General features: G+C 37.7%; 1 protein-coding gene across 1 annotated transcript in view; it reads left to right on the forward strand.

The window, feature by feature from the left end:
• LOC133641967 (cGMP-inhibited 3',5'-cyclic phosphodiesterase 3A-like) overlaps window positions 1-16,248 on the forward strand; it is a 315,984-nt gene extending 299,736 nt beyond the window's left edge. Inside the window, exons 11-14 of the mRNA XM_062036136.1 lie at window positions 1,099-1,302; window positions 1,375-1,536; window positions 1,634-1,889; window positions 9,605-16,248. Coding sequence (XP_061892120.1) covers window positions 1,099-1,302; window positions 1,375-1,536; window positions 1,634-1,889; window positions 9,605-9,888 — 906 coding nt within the window. The 3' untranslated portion in view covers window positions 9,889-16,248. The remainder of the gene's footprint in view (window positions 1-1,098; window positions 1,303-1,374; window positions 1,537-1,633; window positions 1,890-9,604) is intronic.
• The last annotated feature ends 2,931 nt before the right edge of the window (window positions 16,249-19,179 follow it).

The raw sequence follows: 19,179 nt of genomic DNA on the forward strand, positions 1-19,179 counted from the left end.
AGCAACAAAGTGCAATTTTTTTTATTTACAGTAAAAAAACAAATGTATATTTTACAGTAAAATTCTGGCAACTAAGCTGCCTTTTTTTTTTACCATAAAAACATCAGTACTGTTTTTTCCATTTACAGTAATATACACTACATTTTGAGGTGAAATTATTGCAATTTACCATAATTTTTTTCCTTTTTTTTTTTTTTTTAAATCTACTAATAAAATGCATTACAAAATTGCATAATAATAGTATCCACTGTTAGACGCGGCCCTATGGGGCCAAACATAACTGCGATGTGGCCCTCAGTGAAAACCACTTTGACACCTCTGCTATAAGCTAATTATAGTTGTCACTTTTTATCTGCAAGAATAGCAACAAAGTGCAATTTTTTTTTATTTACAGTAAAAAAAAATAATTAAATTTTACAGTAAAATTCTGGCAACTTAGCTGTCTTTTTAACAATAAAAACAGCAGTACTGTTTTTCTATTTACAGTAATATACACTACATTTTGAGGTGAAATTATTGCAATTTACCATAATTTTTGTACTTTTTTTTTTTTTAATCTACTAATAAAATGCATTATAAAATTGTATAATAATAGTATCCACTGTTAGAAGCAAACATAACTGCGATGTGGCCCTCAGTGAAAACCACTTTGACACCTCTGCTATAAGCTAATTATAGTTGTCACTTTTTATTTGCAAGAATAGCAACAAAGTGCTTTTTTTTTATTTACAGTAAAAAAAAAAAATTACATTTTACAGTAAAATTCTGGCAACTGAGCTGCCTTTTTTACCATAAAAACAGCAGTACTGTTTTTCTATTTACAGTAATATACACTACATTTTGAGGCGAAATTATTGCAATTTACCATAATTTTTTTACATTGTAGTTAAAAAAAACCCCATCTAATAATAGAATGCATTAAAAAATTGTGTAATAATAGTATTCACTGTTAGAAGAGGCCCTCTGGGGCCAAACATAAGTGAAAAACCACTTTGACACCTCTGCTATAAGCTAATTATACTGTAGTTGTCGCAAGAGTAGCAACAAAGTGTGTTTGTTCAGACGTCTCACAAAGTGTAAATGTGCTTGTGTGTGCAGGCGGTGCTCTACAACGACCGTTCAGTTCTAGAAAACCACCACGCTGCCTCCGCCTGGAATCTCTTCCTGTCCCGACCGGAGTTCAACTTCCTCGCCAACTTGGACCACGTGGAGTTCAAGCGTTTCCGTTTCCTGGTCATCGAGGCCATCCTGGCCACCGATTTGAAGAAGCACTTTGATTTCCTTGCAGAGTTCAATGCTAAGGTAGTTGTTTTCAAACACATTGTTTGCGTATCCTAACGTGCATTTAGGAGATTTTTGTTGTTAATTTCCGAGGTGGGAGATGATCCATCTACAGGTATTGATTGGTCCAATGAGAATGACAGGTTGCTGGTCTGCCAGATGTGCATCAAGCTGGCTGACATAAACGGGCCCCTAAAGTGTAAAGACCTGCATTTACAATGGACAGACGGCATTGTCAATGAGTTCTATGAACAGGTGAGAGGTTTGTCCTTGATCATTCTAGATAAGCACAGAATGCTGGATATTTCTACTGGTAATACCTTTGCACCGATGATGGCTATGCTACCTGTAGGGCGATGAAGAGTCCAGTTTGGGTCTTCCCGTCAGCCCCTTCATGGACCGAGCCGCACCACAGTTGGCCAAACTGCAGGAGTCGTTCATCACACACATTGTGGGACCTCTGTGCAACTCTTACGACTCTGCTTGCCTCATGCCGGGACGATGGGTGGAACCCACCACGGATGCCGAGGAGCCTGAAAGCACAGAGAATGAGGAGGAGGAGGAGGAGGAGGAGGAGGAAGACACGTCCACCAGCTCAGAGTCATCACGTATGTCATTGTATTCTGACTGCATAGAACTTGTTTAATGATCTTTGTCTACATTCGTACTGTTTACCAATATGTTGGATGCAACGTGGTATGCTAGTTTTGAGGTAGTGTTTGGAAAACTACTTTTAAAAAGTACCGTATTTCCCGGACCATAGGGCGCACCGGATTATGGTGAATGGGTTATACTTGTATAGCGCTTTTCTACCTTCGAGGTACTCATAGCGCTTTGACACTATTTCCACATTCACCCATGGGGCGGTATGTACTACCGTTCAAAAGTTTGGGGTAACATTGAAATGTCCCTATTTTTGAAGGAAAAGCACTGTACTTTTCAATGAAGATAACTTTAAACTAGTCTTAACTTGAAAGAAATACACTCTATACATTGCTAATGTGGTAAATGACTATTCTAGCTGCAAATGTCTGCTTTTTGGTGCAATATCTACATAGGTGTATAGAGGCCCATTTCCAGAAACTATCACTCCAGTGTTCTAATGGTACAATGTGTTTGCTCATTGGCTCAGAAGGCTAATTGATGATTAGAAAACCCTTGTGCAATCATGTTCACACATCTGAAAACACTTTAGCTCGTTACAGAAGCTACAAAACTGACCTTCCTTTGAGCAGATTGAGTTTCTGGAGCATCACATTTGTGGGGTCAATTCAACGCTCAAAATGGCCAGAAAAAGAGAACTTTCATCTGAAACTCGACAGTCTATTCTTGTTCTTAGAAATGAAGGATATTCCACAAAATTGTTTGGGTGACCCCAAACTTTTGAACGGTAGTGTACCTCGGTTGGTTGAGTGGTTGTGCCAGCAACTCGAGGGTTCCAGGTTCGATTCCCGCTTACGCCATACGAGTCACTGCCGTTGTGTCCTTGGGCAAGACACTTTACCCACCTGCTCCCAGTGCCACCCACACTGGGTTAAACGTAACTTAGATATTGGGTTTCACTATGTAAAGCGCTTTGAGTCACTAGAGAAAAGCGCTATATAAATATAAATTCACTTCACTTCACCCATTCACACACACATTCACACACTGATGGCGGGAGCTGCCATGCAAGGCCCTAACCACGACCCATCAGGAGCAAGGGTGAAGTGTCTTGCTCAAGGACACAACGGACGTGACTAGGTTGGTAGAAGGTGGGGATTGAACCAGGAACGCTTAGGTTGCTGGTACGGCCACTCTCCCAACCAGCGCCACGCCATCCCCAGGACGCACTGCCGATGAGCGGGTCTATTCAGGTCTATTTTCATACAAAAGGTGCACCGGATTATAAGGCGCATTAAAGTGGCCATATTATGATTTTCTAAATGTAAAACACTTCCTTGTGGTCTACACCAGTTGTCCCCAACCACCGGGCCGCGGCACGGTACCGGTCCGTGGACCGATTGGTACCAGGCCGCGGCCGCACAATAAATGTAAAAAAAAATTTTAAAAAAAAAATATATATATATATATTTTTTTTTAATTATATCAACATAAAAAACACACTATATACATTATATATCAATATAAATCAATACAGTCTGCAGGGATACAGTCTGTAAGCACACATGATTGTATTTCTTTATGACAAAATAAATAAATAAATAAATAAATTTTTTACTACAACCCCCCCACCCCCCGGTCCGTGAGACAAATTTTCAAGCGTTGACCGGTCCGCAAGTACAAAAAGGTTGGGGACCACTGGTCTACACAACATGTAATGGTGGTTCTTTGGTCAAAATGTTGCATAGATGATGTTTTACAGATCATCTTTAAGTCGCTTTCTGACAGTCGCTTCAGGATGCGCCGTTTTGCGGGCGGTCTTATTTACCTTCGACAGCGTCGTCTTCTCCCCGTCATCTTTGTTGTAGCGGTGTAGCATGCAAGGTCGGGAGTGGAAGAAGTGTCAAAAGATGGAGCTAACTTTACTTCAATCAATAACGGAGCAGCATCTCCTCATCCGTGGCTCACTAGTACAACAACAACGCTAGAAATGTGTCCCCTGAAAAACCGTCTAATAATTAAAGTTCCTTGGGTGAATAATGTAAACTCACTGCACCGGTAGTTTTTAGCTCTGCCATAGCAAGATATAAGTTCGAACTTTACACTACTTTATATTAGAAATGGCAACAGCAGAAGGTGAATGTCCCATAACAAGAAGATTAAGAAAAAAAAGAATATTATCGACTACTGTATCGTCATGGACTACAGTGGCGGACCCGCGCAAATTTTCAGGACTTATGCAGATCTCAAATACACATCAGCAGGTATCAGAAGGTAAGAACAGTTGGTTGTGTTACCTGTGTTTGCCCTAATAAAAAGGGCTTCTTTCATGTACTTAAAAAAAAAAATATCCAAGCAACACCCGAGTCCTTCTAATAATTTTAATACAAACTGCGCAGACGCTACCAAACACAGACCGGTTTCGAAAATGTCTTCGTCAGTGTGCAATTTTCAACAGGAAGTGATGCACTTAAATAGTCACAGCTGTGGTCAATCAATTGACATTATAAATCACGAACAACTTCAAAAATTAAAGTGCAGAAATAATAGACAGAAAGGAAAAGTGTACAAAATAAAAGACTGGGCACAGTATCATAGGAAAATAAATTAAGCATTTATTTAATGTATTTTTTTAATGTATTTTTTTTATTGCTTTTTTGATTGCTTTATTAATTTTCCTATGATACTGTAAAAATACATAAAGCAATTAAAAAAAACAATAAAATAAAGCAATAAAAAAGCAATAAAATAAAGCAATAAAAAAAGCAATGTGTTTTATTAGTCACAGCTGTGGTCAATCAATTGACATAATAAATGACGAACAACTTCTAAAATGAAAGTGTACAAATAAGACAGAATGGAAAATTGTACAAAATAAATCAAAGACTCAGTTTTTTTTTTAAAGTTTTTTTATTGTTTATTTTTTGCTTTATTTTTATTGCTTTAGTTATTTTCCTACGATACTGTAAAAAAAAACAGTATCATAGAAAAATAAATAAAGCAATTGTCGCTTCATTTTTTATTTTATTTTACTTGTTATTGCTTTGTTTTTTTATTGCTTTATATATTTTCATATGATACTGTAAAAATAGATAAAGCAATAAAAAAAGCAATACAAAAATAAAGCAATAAAAAAATACAATACAAAATAATTGCTTTAGTTTCCTATGGTACTCTACTGAGTCTTTGATTTATTTTGTACAATTTTCCATTCCGTCTATTATTTGGGCACTTTCATTTTTGAAGTTGTTGGTGATTTATTATGTCAACTGATTGACCACAGCTGTGACTATTTAAGTGCATCACTTCCTGTTGAAAATTGCACACTGACGAAGACATTTTCGAAACCGGTCTGTGTTTGGTAGCGCCTGCTCAGTTTGTATTAAAATTATTAGAAGGACATGAGTGTTGCTGGCCTGACTTTTTCTTTAAGATACACTTTTTGCCGTGCACCTCTTTATTTTTATTTTCTTATGTTTTTTGGAGAGTGTGTGTTTTTCCTGTATTTTCTTTCATATACCGTCATTTTGGGACTATAAGGCGCACTAAAAATCCTTTAATTTTCTCAAAAATCGACAGTGCCCCTTATAACCCGGTACGGCATAATTCTGGTTGGGCTTACCAACCTTGAAGCAATTTTATTTGGTACATGGTGTAATGATAAGTGTGACCGGTAGATGGCAGTCATACATAAGAGATATATGTAGACTGCAATATGATGGCAGTAAACAACACCACAACTTTAAATGTTCCATTGAGAATATAGAACATTACACGCGGCGCTCAAAAATCTGTCAAAATGTTTTTAGTACGACTTCGGTAAGCTATGAAGCCGCACCGCTTTATGGATTGTCGGCACAATAAACATACGAGTATTATTATGGTGTGTGTATAAGGACCGCAAAATGGCACCTATTAGCAGACATATTATCTGGCGTTTTGTTTCACGATATTATGCAAAACAAACTTTTCTTACCTTCTGGTACCTGCTGATGTGTATTTGGGATCTGCATAAGTCCTGAAAATGTGTGCGCGTCCGCAATTGTATTTCGTGCCGACACCGTAGTCGATAAGCTTCTTCTTTTTCTCTATCTTCTTGTTATGGGACATTCATCCTCCGCTGTTGCCATTTCTAATATAAAGTAGTGTAAAGTTCTTACTTATATCTGTCAGTAAACTCGCCATAAAAGCGCTAAAACATACCGGTGTAGTGAGTTTACATTATTCACCCAAGGAACTTTAGTTATTAGAGAGTTCCGGTCGGACAGTTTTTCACGGGACACATTTCCGGCGTTGTTGTTGCACTAGTGAGCCACGGATGAGGAGATGCTGCTCCGTTATTGATTGAAGTAAAGTCTGAATGTCATTAAAACAGTTAGCTCCATCTTTTGACACTTCTTCCACTCCCGTCCTTGCACGCTACACCGCTACAACAAAGATGACGGGGAGAAGACGCTGTCGAAGGTGAGCCACGTAAATAAGACCGCCCACAAAACGGCGCATCCTGAAGAAAAAGACGCTCAAAAAGCGACTTGAAGATGATCTGTAAAACATCATTTATGCAACATTTTGACCAAAGAACCACCATTACATGTTATGTAGACCACAAGGAAGTCTTTTACATTTAGAAAAAAATAGTAATAATATGACTCCTTTAATGCGCCTTATACATGAATGTGGAGGTTTCTCTCCTCTGGGTTCCTCGGACCACCAAGCACTGACATGACAGTTCAGTTTCCGGGTTACAACACTTGTTTTATTTTGCAATAAAGTCTCTCGGTTGTGCTTTTCAGCAAGTGTTTGTTCGTGGCTGTCTCTCTCTCGCTCTCGCTCCAGCTCCACCCCCTCTCTCCCCCCGGCTGCCGCCTTTAACAGAGCGACAGGTGATTAGATAACCAGGCCCAGGTGGGCCATCCACGCACCTGGCGCTGATCTCGAAACCGGTCCTGGCACATCCTGCTTCGCTGCAGGTCCGCAGGCCACGCCCCCCTCCACAATGAAAAATATTTTTAAAAATGGACCATTCATCGGCAGTGCGCCTTATAATTCAGTGTGCCCTCTGGTCCGGAAAATATGGTGCACCTCTTTATTTTTATTTGATTACGTTTTTTGGAGAGTGCATATTTTTCCTGTATTTTCTTTCATATACTTGCTTGCCGTCTCTGCATCCCGGGGTCCAGACATACACCAGAACGTATCGGTTCCTAGGTGGCAGGAATTTGTAACGGCACTTTAGATCTTTTTCTTTATTTTGATGAAGTTGGGCCTTTTTTTTTTCTCAATGTCAGCGACATGTGATGTTAACCCTTTCCTGATTGTTTTGTTGATCAACTTCCGTCGAATAACCACGCATTTGAAGGCCTACTGAAATGCGATGTTCTTATTTAAACGGGGATAGCAGATCCATTCTATGTGTTTTACTTGATCATTTCGCGATATTGCCATATTTTTGCTGAAAGCATTTAGTAGAGAACATCGATGATAAAGTTCGCAACTTTTGGTCGCTGATAAAAAAGCCTTGCCTGTACCGGAAGTAGCGTGACGTCACAGGTTGTGGAGCTCCTCGCATCTGCACATTGTTTACAATCATGGCCACCAGCAGCGAGAGCGATTCGGGCCGAGAAAGCGACGATTTCCCCATTAATTTGAGCGAGGATGAAAGATTCGTGGATGAGGAAAGTGAGAGTGAAGGACTAGAGCAGGTGTCACCAACGCGGTGCCCGCGGGCACCAGGTAGCCCGTAAGGACCAGATGAGTAGCCCGCTGGCCTGTTCTAAAAATAGCTCAAATAGCAGCACTTACCAGTGAGCTGCCTCTATTTTTTAAATTGTATTTATTTACTAGCAAGCTGGTCTCGCTTTGCCCGACATTTTTAATTCTAAGAGAGACAAAACTCAAATAGAATTTGAAAATCCAAGAAAATATTTTAAATACTTGGTCTTCACTTGTTTAAATAAATTCATTCATTTTTTTACTTTGCTTCTTATAACTTTCAGAAAGACAATTTTAGAGAAAAAATACAACCTTAAAAATGATTTTAGGATTTTTAAACACATATACCTTTTTACCTTTTAAATTCCTTCCTTTTCTTTCCTGACAATTTAAATCAATGTTCAAGTATTTTTTGTTTTGTTTTTGTAAAGAATAATAAATAGATTTTAATTTAATTCTTCATGTTAGCTTCTATTTTTCCGACGAAGAATATTCGTGAAATATTTATTCAAACTTATTATGATTAAAATTCAAAAAAATTATTCTGGCAAATCTAGAAAATCTGTAGAATCAAATTTAAATCTTATTTCAAAGTCTTTTGAATTTTTTTTTTAATTTTTGTTCTGGAAAATCTAGAAAAAATAATCATGTCTTTGTTAGAAATATAGCTTGGTCCAATTTGCTATATACCTGTACTCTAACAAAGTGTAGATTGGATTTTAACCTATTTAAAACATGTCATCAAAATTCTAAAATTAATCTTAATCAGGAAAAATTACTAATGATGTTCCATAAATTATTTTTTTAAGTTTTTCTCTTCTTTTTTTCGGTTGAATTTATAATTTTAAAGAGTCGAAATTGAAGACAAACTATGTTTCAAAATTTAATTGTAATTTTTTTCGTGTTTTCTCCTCTTTTAAACCGTTCAATTAAGTGTAAATATCATTAATTATTAACAATAACATAGAGTTAAAGGTAAATTGGGCAAATTGGCGATTTCTGGCAATTTATTTAAGTGTGTATCAAACTGGTAGCCCTTCGCATTAATCACTACCCAAGAAGTAGCTCTTGGTTTCAAAAAGGTTGGTGACCCCTGGACTAGAGGGCAGTGAAAGCGATTCAGATAGGGAAGATGCTGTGAGAGGCGGGTGGGATCTGATATTCAGCTGGGAATGACTAAAACAGTAAATAAACACAAGACATATATATACTCTATTAGCCACAACACAACCAGGCTTATATTTAATATGCCACAAATTAATCCCGCATAACAAACACCTCCCCCCTCCCGTCCATATAACCCGCCAATACAAATCAAACACCCGCACAACACACTCAATCCCACAGCCCAAAGTACCGTTCACCTCCCCAAAGTTCATACAGCACATATATTTCCCCAAAGTTACATACGTGACATGCACATAGCAGCACGCACGTACGGGCAAGCGATCAAATGTTTGGAAGCCCCAGCTGCGTACTCATGGTAGCGCGTATCCAACTCAAAGTCCTCCTGGTAAGAGTCTCTGTTGTCCCAGGCCAATGGTAAAGCTTGACTGTCATCGTTCGGGAATGTAAACAATGAAACACCGGCTACGTGTTTGTGTTGCTGCAGCCGGCCGCTAATACACCGTTTCCCACCTACAGCTTTCTTCTTTGCTGTCTCCATTGTTCATTGAACAAATTGCAAAAGATTCACCAACACAGATGTCCAGAATACTGTGGAATTTTGCGATGAAAACAGACGACTTAATAGCTGGCCACAATGCTGTCCCAATATGTCCGCTACAATCCGTGACGTCACGCGGAAACGTCATCATATTGCGACGTTTTCAGCAGGATATTTCGCGGGAAATTTAAAATTGCACTTTACTAATCTAACCCGGCCGTATTGGCATGTGTTGCAATGTTAAGATTTCATCATTGATATATAAACTATCAGACTGAGTGGTCGGTAGTAGTGGCTTTCAGTAGGCCTTTAAATGTGTGCTGTATTTGATTTGCCCTTTAGAGAAAGCAGCTCCCAAGAAAAGGAGGAAAGTATTCTGCCAGATCACCCATCATCTGCTGGAGAACCATGAGATGTGGAAGAAAGTGATCGCCGAGGAGGCACAGAAGCAGGGCCAAGGAACTGAGTCAGTCCACGTGAACAATGTAGCAGAGCCCATTTTGGCTATCCATGAGGAGGAAGAGGAGCCGGGCAGCAGAGAGGAGCTGGTGGAAGGGGAGGACCCCGAGGAGGCGGTGGAGGAGCCGGAGTGGCCCGTGTCCCCGCAGGATGTGGACGGAGAGTGAACGGGACACACCGTGTGAGTCAGGACTAGGACTTGTATTTCTCGTTTTCTTATACTAATTACAGACTTTTTTTTTTTTTTTTGCCAGCACATCACTTTAGACACAACACTGTAGATGAGGAAATGTGTGCCTACAAAGAATTTTAAAAAAAAACAACAACAACAAAAAAAAAAACAGGGTGGGAAAATTTGTGCTATACACATTTTATCTAAATATTTGATTTCACCAAACATTTAAAGGAGCTTTCCATCTTGCAATATGAGATTATGCATGTCCTTTGGCGTACAGACTCTTTTGCTACTGTCCAGAGAAGAGGCAGACCTCCACCACAGTGTGGTGACGCGGGACTGAGGGAATTTGCTGCCAATTTATATATATATAAATATTTTCCGAATGCAATTATCCATGGACATGTGAGTTACCTGTGCTTCGATTCCAGCGGGAGATTTGGAGTAAAATGGACATTTATGGAATACCTAATGAAAGGAGTAAATCCAATGAGGAAACTTAGGTGTCATTCCCTTCAATTCTGCCAAAATGAATTACTACAAGACACAATCAAACATTTGTAAATGTTTTGTTGTGCATTTCTTGTTTTGTTACGTCTTGAGATGCCGAACCCTCATCACACGTCCTCTATGTCTTGTCTTGAAGTCAGTGTATGCTTGATTTTTCTCAGTTGAAAACAAGACTAAGGTTTAGGTTTGCCATCCTGCACTGTTACCAACACATAGTACCCATTCATCAAAGCCAGGCCTGAATATTCAAGTATTACATTTGGAAGATATGAGGAAAATATGGGGATAGCCATGCTTTAAAGGCCTACTGAAATGATTTTTTTTTATTTAAACGGGGATAGCAGATCCATTCTATGTGTCATACTTGATCATTTTGAGATATTGCCATATTTTTGCTGAAAGGATTTAGTATAGAACAACGACGATAAAGTTCGCAACTTTTGGTCGCTGATTAAAAAAAAAGCCTTGCCTATACCGGAAGTAGCGTGACGTCACAGGAGGAAGGATTCCTCACATTTCCCCGTTGTTTACAATGGAGCGAGAGAGATTCGGACCGAGAAAGTGACGATTACCCCATTAATTTGAGCGAGGATGAAAGATTCGTGGATGAGGAACGTTAGAGTGAAGGACTAGAGAGGCATTGCAGGGTGTATCTTTTTTCGCTCTGACCGTAACTTAGGTACAAGGTCTCATTGGATTCCACACACTCTCCTTTTTCTAATGTGGATCACGGATTTGTATTTTAAACCACCTCGGATACTATATCCTCTTGAAAATCAGAGTCGAGAACGCGAAATGGACATTCACAGTGACTTTTATCTCCACGACAATACATCGTTGACGCACTTTAGCTACGGAGCTAACGTGATAGCATCGGGCTCAAATGCAGATAGAAACAAAATTTAAAAAACCCTGACCGGAAGGATAGACAGAAGATCAACAATACTATTAAACCATGAACATATAAAATACACGGTTAATAATTTCCAGCTTGGCGAAGCTTAACAATTGAAGCTAACTACGGAGCGGCGGCGGCTGCAAGCGTTGTAGCTTTCGACGACACCCCGGCCGCCATCAGAGTCGGCAAGAAACATATATTTCCCCAAAGTTACGTACGTGACATGCACATAGCGACACGCACGTACGGGCAAGCGGTCAAATGTTTGGAAGCCAAAGCTGTACTCACGGTAGTGCGTCTGCTATCCAGCTCAAACACAACACAACCTCCTGATTGTGTTGCTGTAGTCCGCCGCTAAGACACCGATCGCACCTACAACTTTCTTCTTTGCAGTCTCCATTGTTCATTAAACAAATTGCAAAAGATTCACCAACACAGATGTCCAGAATACTGTGGAATTTTGCGATGAAAACAGAGCTGTTTGTATTGAGATACAATGTGTCCGAATACTTCCGTTTCAACCATCGACGTCACGCGCATACGTCATCATACATAGACGTTTTCAAGCGGAAGTTTCCCGGGAAATTTAAAATGTCACTTTATAAGTTAACCCGGCCGTATTGGCATGTGTTGCAATGTTAAGATTTCATCATTGATATATAAACTATCAGACTGTGTGGTCGCTAGTAGTGGCTTTCAGTAGGCCTTTAATAAACATATAAAGCAGACCTGGGCAAATTAAGGCCCGGGGGACGTTAAGCTTTTCAATCTGGCCCGCCGGACATTCCCAAATAATTTTTTTTAGATCTTTAAGATGGAAAGTGTAGCTGCCATTTTGATGTGCAGTGATGTTTTATAATGACCTTTAGTCTTGAACTATACAAAGTATTTCAATGGTTGTAATCTGCGCTTTTGCATGATATACTACAGGCCTGGGCAATTATTTTGACTCGGGAGAGGTGGGGCAAATTTAGAGAAAAAAAATTGCTGGAGGCCGGTATATCTATCTATCTATCTATCTATCTATCTATCTATCTATCTATCTATCTATCTATCTATGTATCTATCTATCTATCTATGATAGATATACACTACCGTTCAAAAGTTTGGGGTCACCCAAACAATTTTGTGTAATAGCCTTCATTTCTAAGAACAAGAATAGACTGTCGAGTTTCAGATGAAAGTTCTCTTTTTCTGGCCATTTTGAGCGTTTAATTGACCCCACAAATGTGATGCTCCAGAAACTCAATCTGCTCAAAGGAAGGTCAGTTTTGTAGCTTCTGTAACGAGCTAAACTGCTTTCAGATGTGTGAACATGATTGCACAAGGGTTTTCTAATCATCAATTAGCCTTCTGAGCCAATGAGCAAACACATTGTACCGTTAGAACACTGGAGTGATAGTTGCTGGAAATGGGCCTCTATACACCTATGTAGATATTGCACCAAAAAGCAGACATTTGCAGCTAGAATAGTCATTTACCACATTAGCAATGTATAGAGTGTATTTCTTTCAAGTTAAGACTAGTTTCAAGTTATCTTCATTGAAAAGTACAGTGCTTTTCCTTCAAAAATAAGGACATTTCAATGTGACCCCAAACTTTTGAACGGTAGTGTACATGGATACATTTTTTTCTCTAAATTTGGCCCCCCCAAGTCAAAAATAATTGCCCAGGCCTGCTATAAAGGATGACTTTATACAGTAAAGTAGTATTCCATTAAGGACACTCCCAGTACAATAAGCCTAATAATGCAATATGCTTTATTTCCCCTCTACATTATTTCTACCTGGCTTTGACTTTATACTCTGTGTGTTATGATATTCCATTCCGCCACATGTGAAGCCTACAAAAATGTTGACCTTTAACCCTCAGGAAACCATTGGTTGAGATTCAAAGTCACGCCCTCGTACAGTAGTACTTGTGCAAACAGCAACGACATGCAATTGAAAGCTATTCTAGATGATATAATGCACAGTACGAGTCCTCTCCTGGCAACTCAGGGAGAAAACAAGCATACACAAAACAAACTCGGTGCACCAATTGGATGAGGTTCTTCTGCAAGCCGGGTTCCAGTCTTAACCCACGGTTTGAGTTAAAGTGCGTTTTTATACTGTGAATGGGTATTTTTTAGCTAGAACAAGGCTCAATATAGGAATATAATGATCTAAATCAGTTATTCTCAAACTGCAGGCTCCCTCTAGTGGTACGCCAAAGAACTACGTCATTAAATCCTCAAACACAGTGTTACTGTTCAAACTGGCCACAATATCAAATATGGTTGTTAAATAAAACCTCTGCCTTGTTTTTAATGAATATTTATTTAGGTTTGCTACGCTTCCATTTTAATGTTGGTCATTATGGTGGTACTTAGAGAGTTTTCTGAGGTGGTACTTGTTGAAAAAAGTTGAGAACCACTGATTTATATGTAAGTACTTGGATTTTTGTTCGTAATCTGTTTCAGAAAGTCCAACAAAGACCGAACCGTACAAAAACCTAACCAATGTTTCCCATATTAATAGTTCTAAATACAATTAATCTGTGACGGAAACAAAAAAAAACACATTTTATAGAGAATACTTGTTGTTTAACATGCAGAAAACAATGTGAAAGACGTATAAAGGACAAATACCTTTGTTGAAGACTTGTTGGCGAAGACAGCGAGGAGTGGAGAGAGATGAGGGGAAAGGGAAGCCAAAAGTTTGGACACACCTTTTCATTCCAATGCGTTTTCTTTATTTTCATGACTATTTACATTGTAGATTGTCACTGAAGGCTTCAAAACTATGACACCTGTGAAGTGAAAACCATTTCTTGAAGCTCATAGAGAGAATGCCAAGAGTGTGCAAAGCCGTAATCAGAGCAAAAGGTGGCTATTTTGAAGAAACTGGAATATCAAACAGGTTTTCGGTTAGTTCACCTTTTTTTGTGAAGTACATAACCCCACGTGTGTTCAGTCATAGTTTTGATGCCTTCAGTGACAATCTACAATGTAAATAGTCATGAAAATAAAGAAAACGCATTGAATGAGGAGAAGGTGTGTCCAAACTTTTGGCCTGTACTGTGTATATGAAAACGGGAGCTGAAAAATACCCAGTCAACATTTGAAAATGCACTTTCATTCAAAGTTGTGGCCTAACTGTAGGCTACACAGACTATGTACCACTGGAGGTTGATATTATTCAGGAAAAATCATCACAAAATGTTTGCCACATTGATATATTGTCATTTTGTATTGCTCTCTAACCTAGAATTGTAAATTGAAATCACAGCACAACAATAATAGACATTGTTTTGTTTTTTTGTAATTGTCCCACAACTTTCTCTCAGAGAATAATCCAGAATAGAATACAGTTTTTGTTCACACTTTGTTTACTCTCTCACTGTAGGGTCTGAAACTCAATGTGACTTTTGACATACTTGTCACTGAAATCCCATTTGACAAGGTGAGACGTTGAAAACTCCTGAGTCATTTTTTTGTTTTTTCTTTATTTTTCTCAAGCTGCTGCGCATCCCCAGAAGTCTTCTGGCGCCTCTAAGTGAGGGTGGGCCTCGCTCTTTGAAAAACCCCTGCAATAGTGAACACATAGGGGTACTTTGGCTGTTGCACTATACTGTATATACACAGTGGAACCCCTTTATGTCGACCAGGGGGTCAAAATAAAATGTCCTACAATAATAATTATTAATCAAACGATTCAAATATTTCATCACGATTAATCGCATTGTTCATAGTTAACTCAAAATGAATCGCGATTCGCGGATAGATATCGTTTTAGTTAGTCACACTCCATTCTCTTGTTTAGTTTATATTCTTAGTATTGTTTGTTATTATATATCTTTATTAAGATATATAATAAATACATAGAGCAACATCGCCCCCTTGTGTCTGTGCCGTCAACTCCTTCCAGCATACATAACAATAGAAAATTAATTTGCGGGCCGGATCTGGCCCGCGGGCCTTGACTTTGATACTTGGGCATTAGATAAACAAATAGACAAAACGCTCCAACACAATTCCCACAACATATGTTTGCTCTTATCAATAAAGAGGGCTGTGAATCTTTGACCAACACATGATTCATTATTCTATTCTTGGGGTAACGATTCGATTCAGAATCAATTCTCGATTCAAAACGAGTCTCGATTCAAAATCAGTACTTTTTTTTAATAACATCGGGTGCCAGTTCTACGATTTAACTACATTCCTCTATAAAATAGAAAAAACAGCTCTGATCGATTGCTATTATTACTTAAAAGAAAACTGAATCTGTTTAATAAAACAATGAATAAAGTCAAATAAGGCAACAAGAGAAGTATCAAGTAAATCTGTACAGCCGATATGGAAATCTATATCAACAATATGATTTGCCTGAGTGGCTGAACAGGACAGATTTTAAAAAGAAAAAAAAATGTTTAAATCGATTTTTTGATTTGATTTAATTTTTTAATTAATTAAGAATCAATACAAATAAGGATCGCAGTTAATTCGAAAAGTGTTTTTTTTAACACCTCTATACCCTAGACCAGGGGTCACCAACGCGGTGCCCGCGGGCACCAGGTAGCCCGTAAGGACCAGATGAGTAGCCCGCCGGCCTGTTCTAAAAATAGCTCAAATAGCAGCACTTACCAGTGAGCTGCCTCTATTTTTTAAATTGTATTTATTTACTAGCAAGCTGGTCTCGCTTTGCCCGACATTTTTAATTCTAAGAGAGACAAAACTCAAATAGAATTTGAAAATCCAAGAAAATATTTTAAAGACTTGGTCTTCACTTGTTTAAATAAATTCATTAATTGTTTTACTTTGCTTCTTATAACTTTCAGAAAGACAATTTTAGAGAAAAAACACAACCTTAAAAATGATTTTAGGATTTTTAAACACATATACCTTTTTACCTTTTAAATTCCTTCCTCTTCTTTCCTGACAATTTAAATCAATGTTCAAGTAAATGTATTTTTTTTATTGTAAAGAATAATAAATAAATTTTAATTTAATTCTTCATTTTAGCTTCTGTTTTTTCGACGAAGAATATTTGTGAAATATTTCTTCAAACCTATTATGATTAAAATTCAAAAAAATGATTCTGGCAAATCTAGAAAATCTGTAGAATCAAATTTAAATCTTATTTCAAAGTCTTTTGAATTTCTTTTAAAAATTTTGTTCTGGAAAATCTAGAAGAAATAATGATTTGTCTTTGTTAGAAATATAGCTTGGTCCAATTTGTTATATATTCTAACAAAGCGTAGATTGGATTTTAACCTATTTAATCAAAATTCTAAAATTATCTTAATCAGGAAAAATTACTAATGATGTTCCATAAATTATTTTTTTAAGTTTTTCTCTTCTTTTTTTCGGTTGAATTTTGAATTTTAAAGAGTCGAAATTGAAGATAAACTATGTTTCAAAATTTAATTGTCATTTTTTTTCGTGTTTTCTCCTCTTTTAAACCGTTCAATTAAGTGTAAATATCATTAATTATTAATAATAACATAGAGTTAAAGGTAAATTGAGCAAATTGGCGATTTCTGGCAATTTATTTAAGTGTGTATCAAACTGGTAGCGCTTCGCATTAATCAGTACCCAAGAAGTAGCTCTTGGTTTCAAAAAGGTTGGTGACCCCTGTCCTAGACAGATATTTTTAAGTTTTTATTAATATGACCGGACAATTAGTTTGCTTTAATGAAATGTTGTTCAAATCATTATGCTTTTTTAAAAAGCTCAGCACAAAAAGGACAAACCTTTTTAATGAGAATTTCAACAACAAAAAATACCTGTTGGTGTCTTGACAGATGTTGTATTTTGTAGGAATACAGAATTTGTATTCCTGCTGTAGGAGCACTTGCATTCAGATGAGGAGCTACACCTTGTTTAGGTACCAGTTTCACGCATTAATAACACAAAATGTGGATTGTTGTGATCATGCTTTGATTGTCAAATATGTTTGGTAATATAATCTGCGATATTTGTACTTGAATCAATGCTTCTGATATTCTGTACATTAACAAATTAACGGTGTTCATATCCCTGCATGACTATGTTTTAATGTTTTCTATTTATTATTAGAATGTAATATTCAGCCTGCTAAACATTCTGTGATTGTGGACTATGAATCAAAACAGGTTTAAAAATAATATAGACTTTATTTAAATCTGCCAGAAAACATTTATGTAGGTAGAAATATCACATATGACATTACAAAACATTTTGACCAAGCATGATGGTAACGTAAGTAATATTTGATTTTGTTATGGTGGTTAGACCAGATTTGACGCACGCTGTTAATATTTTGAACCCGGAAGTGTGTTATTGGTACGTGCAGAGGTGTCTTGACCTGTTTTGGCGACGTAAAAAAGCTTGTATTCCATCTTACTAAAGCAGTTCGAGTAACAATCTACATTTTAAATGAAATGGTCTTAGTTTTGTCGGTAGAACGACTTGCCATGGCTTTGGACGGGGGATTTCCATAATGTCCCCTTTTTCTTTGTGCATTTCTGCTCACTATTTTCCAGCTTGTGGCTCAGCAGTAACTGGACGCCGTTATATTTCCCATGCTACGGGAAAAAAATGAGTCAGTACACATGTGCATTAAAAAAGTGCGCCGTTAAAGGGACTTATAGTTAACTTGTTTTTATCGCCCTAATATCGATACATTTCTGCTTAGGGCCCTGGGTGTCGACTTAAACGGGTTCCACTGTTAACGGCTCCAATGTTCATCCAAGAAAAAGTCAAACAGGTCTTCTCTTTGTTCCAAAATGTGCCTAAGATGCCATACTTAAATCTGGAGTTCAATCAGAGTCATGAATTATCCAATTCTGATCTTGCTGTGCATATTTCACGGCTTGAGTTGGTTATTTTTACCTTTTAGAAAAGAGGACAAGACTGTTCCAGGCTTTGCTAAATAGCCTTCAACGTTGACAGTGGCAGGTTTATTGCTGCCTTTGTTTTTCTATTCCAACGTGGGTGCTTCCCCTGTAGGACTAAGAGGAAAGACTGACGAGTGGGACTGCTTTGTGAATGTACTGTACAATATTCTAGTAACATGGGGAGGATGCATTAATGTCTGTGTCTATCTGCAGCCCTGCGTCCGACACGCTCCTGTTCATCACAGAAAAGATGTATACTTAGTAACGATGGGTGAGGGTGATGCATTCAATGAATCCTCTGAGGTACTCAGATGACGTAGCTCCTCTCCAAAGATCCTGTGTGCATATGATATTTTTCCTTGTGCTTCCTCTTTGACCTGCAAACTGCTTAGTAGCCCTCTTTAACGGTGGCAATTCATCACACGTTTTCCACAGAAATGATTCCATTATTTCACACTGCAAACAGAACGAGAAAGTCAATATGTTCATTTCAGTTGATGCATTGTGTTGTTTATGACTTGATTGCTTCTACCCACTTGTAGCATAGTTTGTAATCAAACCAGCTTTAAAATTGTGTAATCGAAACCGATGAGTATTTTTATAATAGCTGACACATAATGAATATATTTCCTGTCACTCATTCATTGCACTTACAATGTGTGATTTAAAAAAAAATAGTGTGTGTTCAAATACGCAGGTTTTGTGATCTTTCCCTTGCAGGTTGATGCTCCCTTTTTTGTACAATATGAATATAAACTGTACAGTAAAGACATTTTAAAACAACTTTTAGAATTACATTATTTATTTTTACCATTTTGTAATTTAGACACTATACTGTGGCTTCAATATTGCCAGACTTACTGGAAGTGCCTCTTGTATCATACATGAATATATTTGAAGGTGATCGTCACAAGCTGATCGAAGTTGATGTTGTAATGTGAATACATTCAATTATAAGACATAAGTTGTGTGCTACGCCTGTGTTTGTTTTTTCTAGCTTCTACGACGTGCGGC

Source organism: Entelurus aequoreus, linkage group LG24 (assembly GCF_033978785.1).
Source record: "Entelurus aequoreus isolate RoL-2023_Sb linkage group LG24, RoL_Eaeq_v1.1, whole genome shotgun sequence".
In the NCBI taxonomy this organism is placed as follows: domain Eukaryota; kingdom Metazoa; phylum Chordata; class Actinopteri; order Syngnathiformes; family Syngnathidae; genus Entelurus; species Entelurus aequoreus.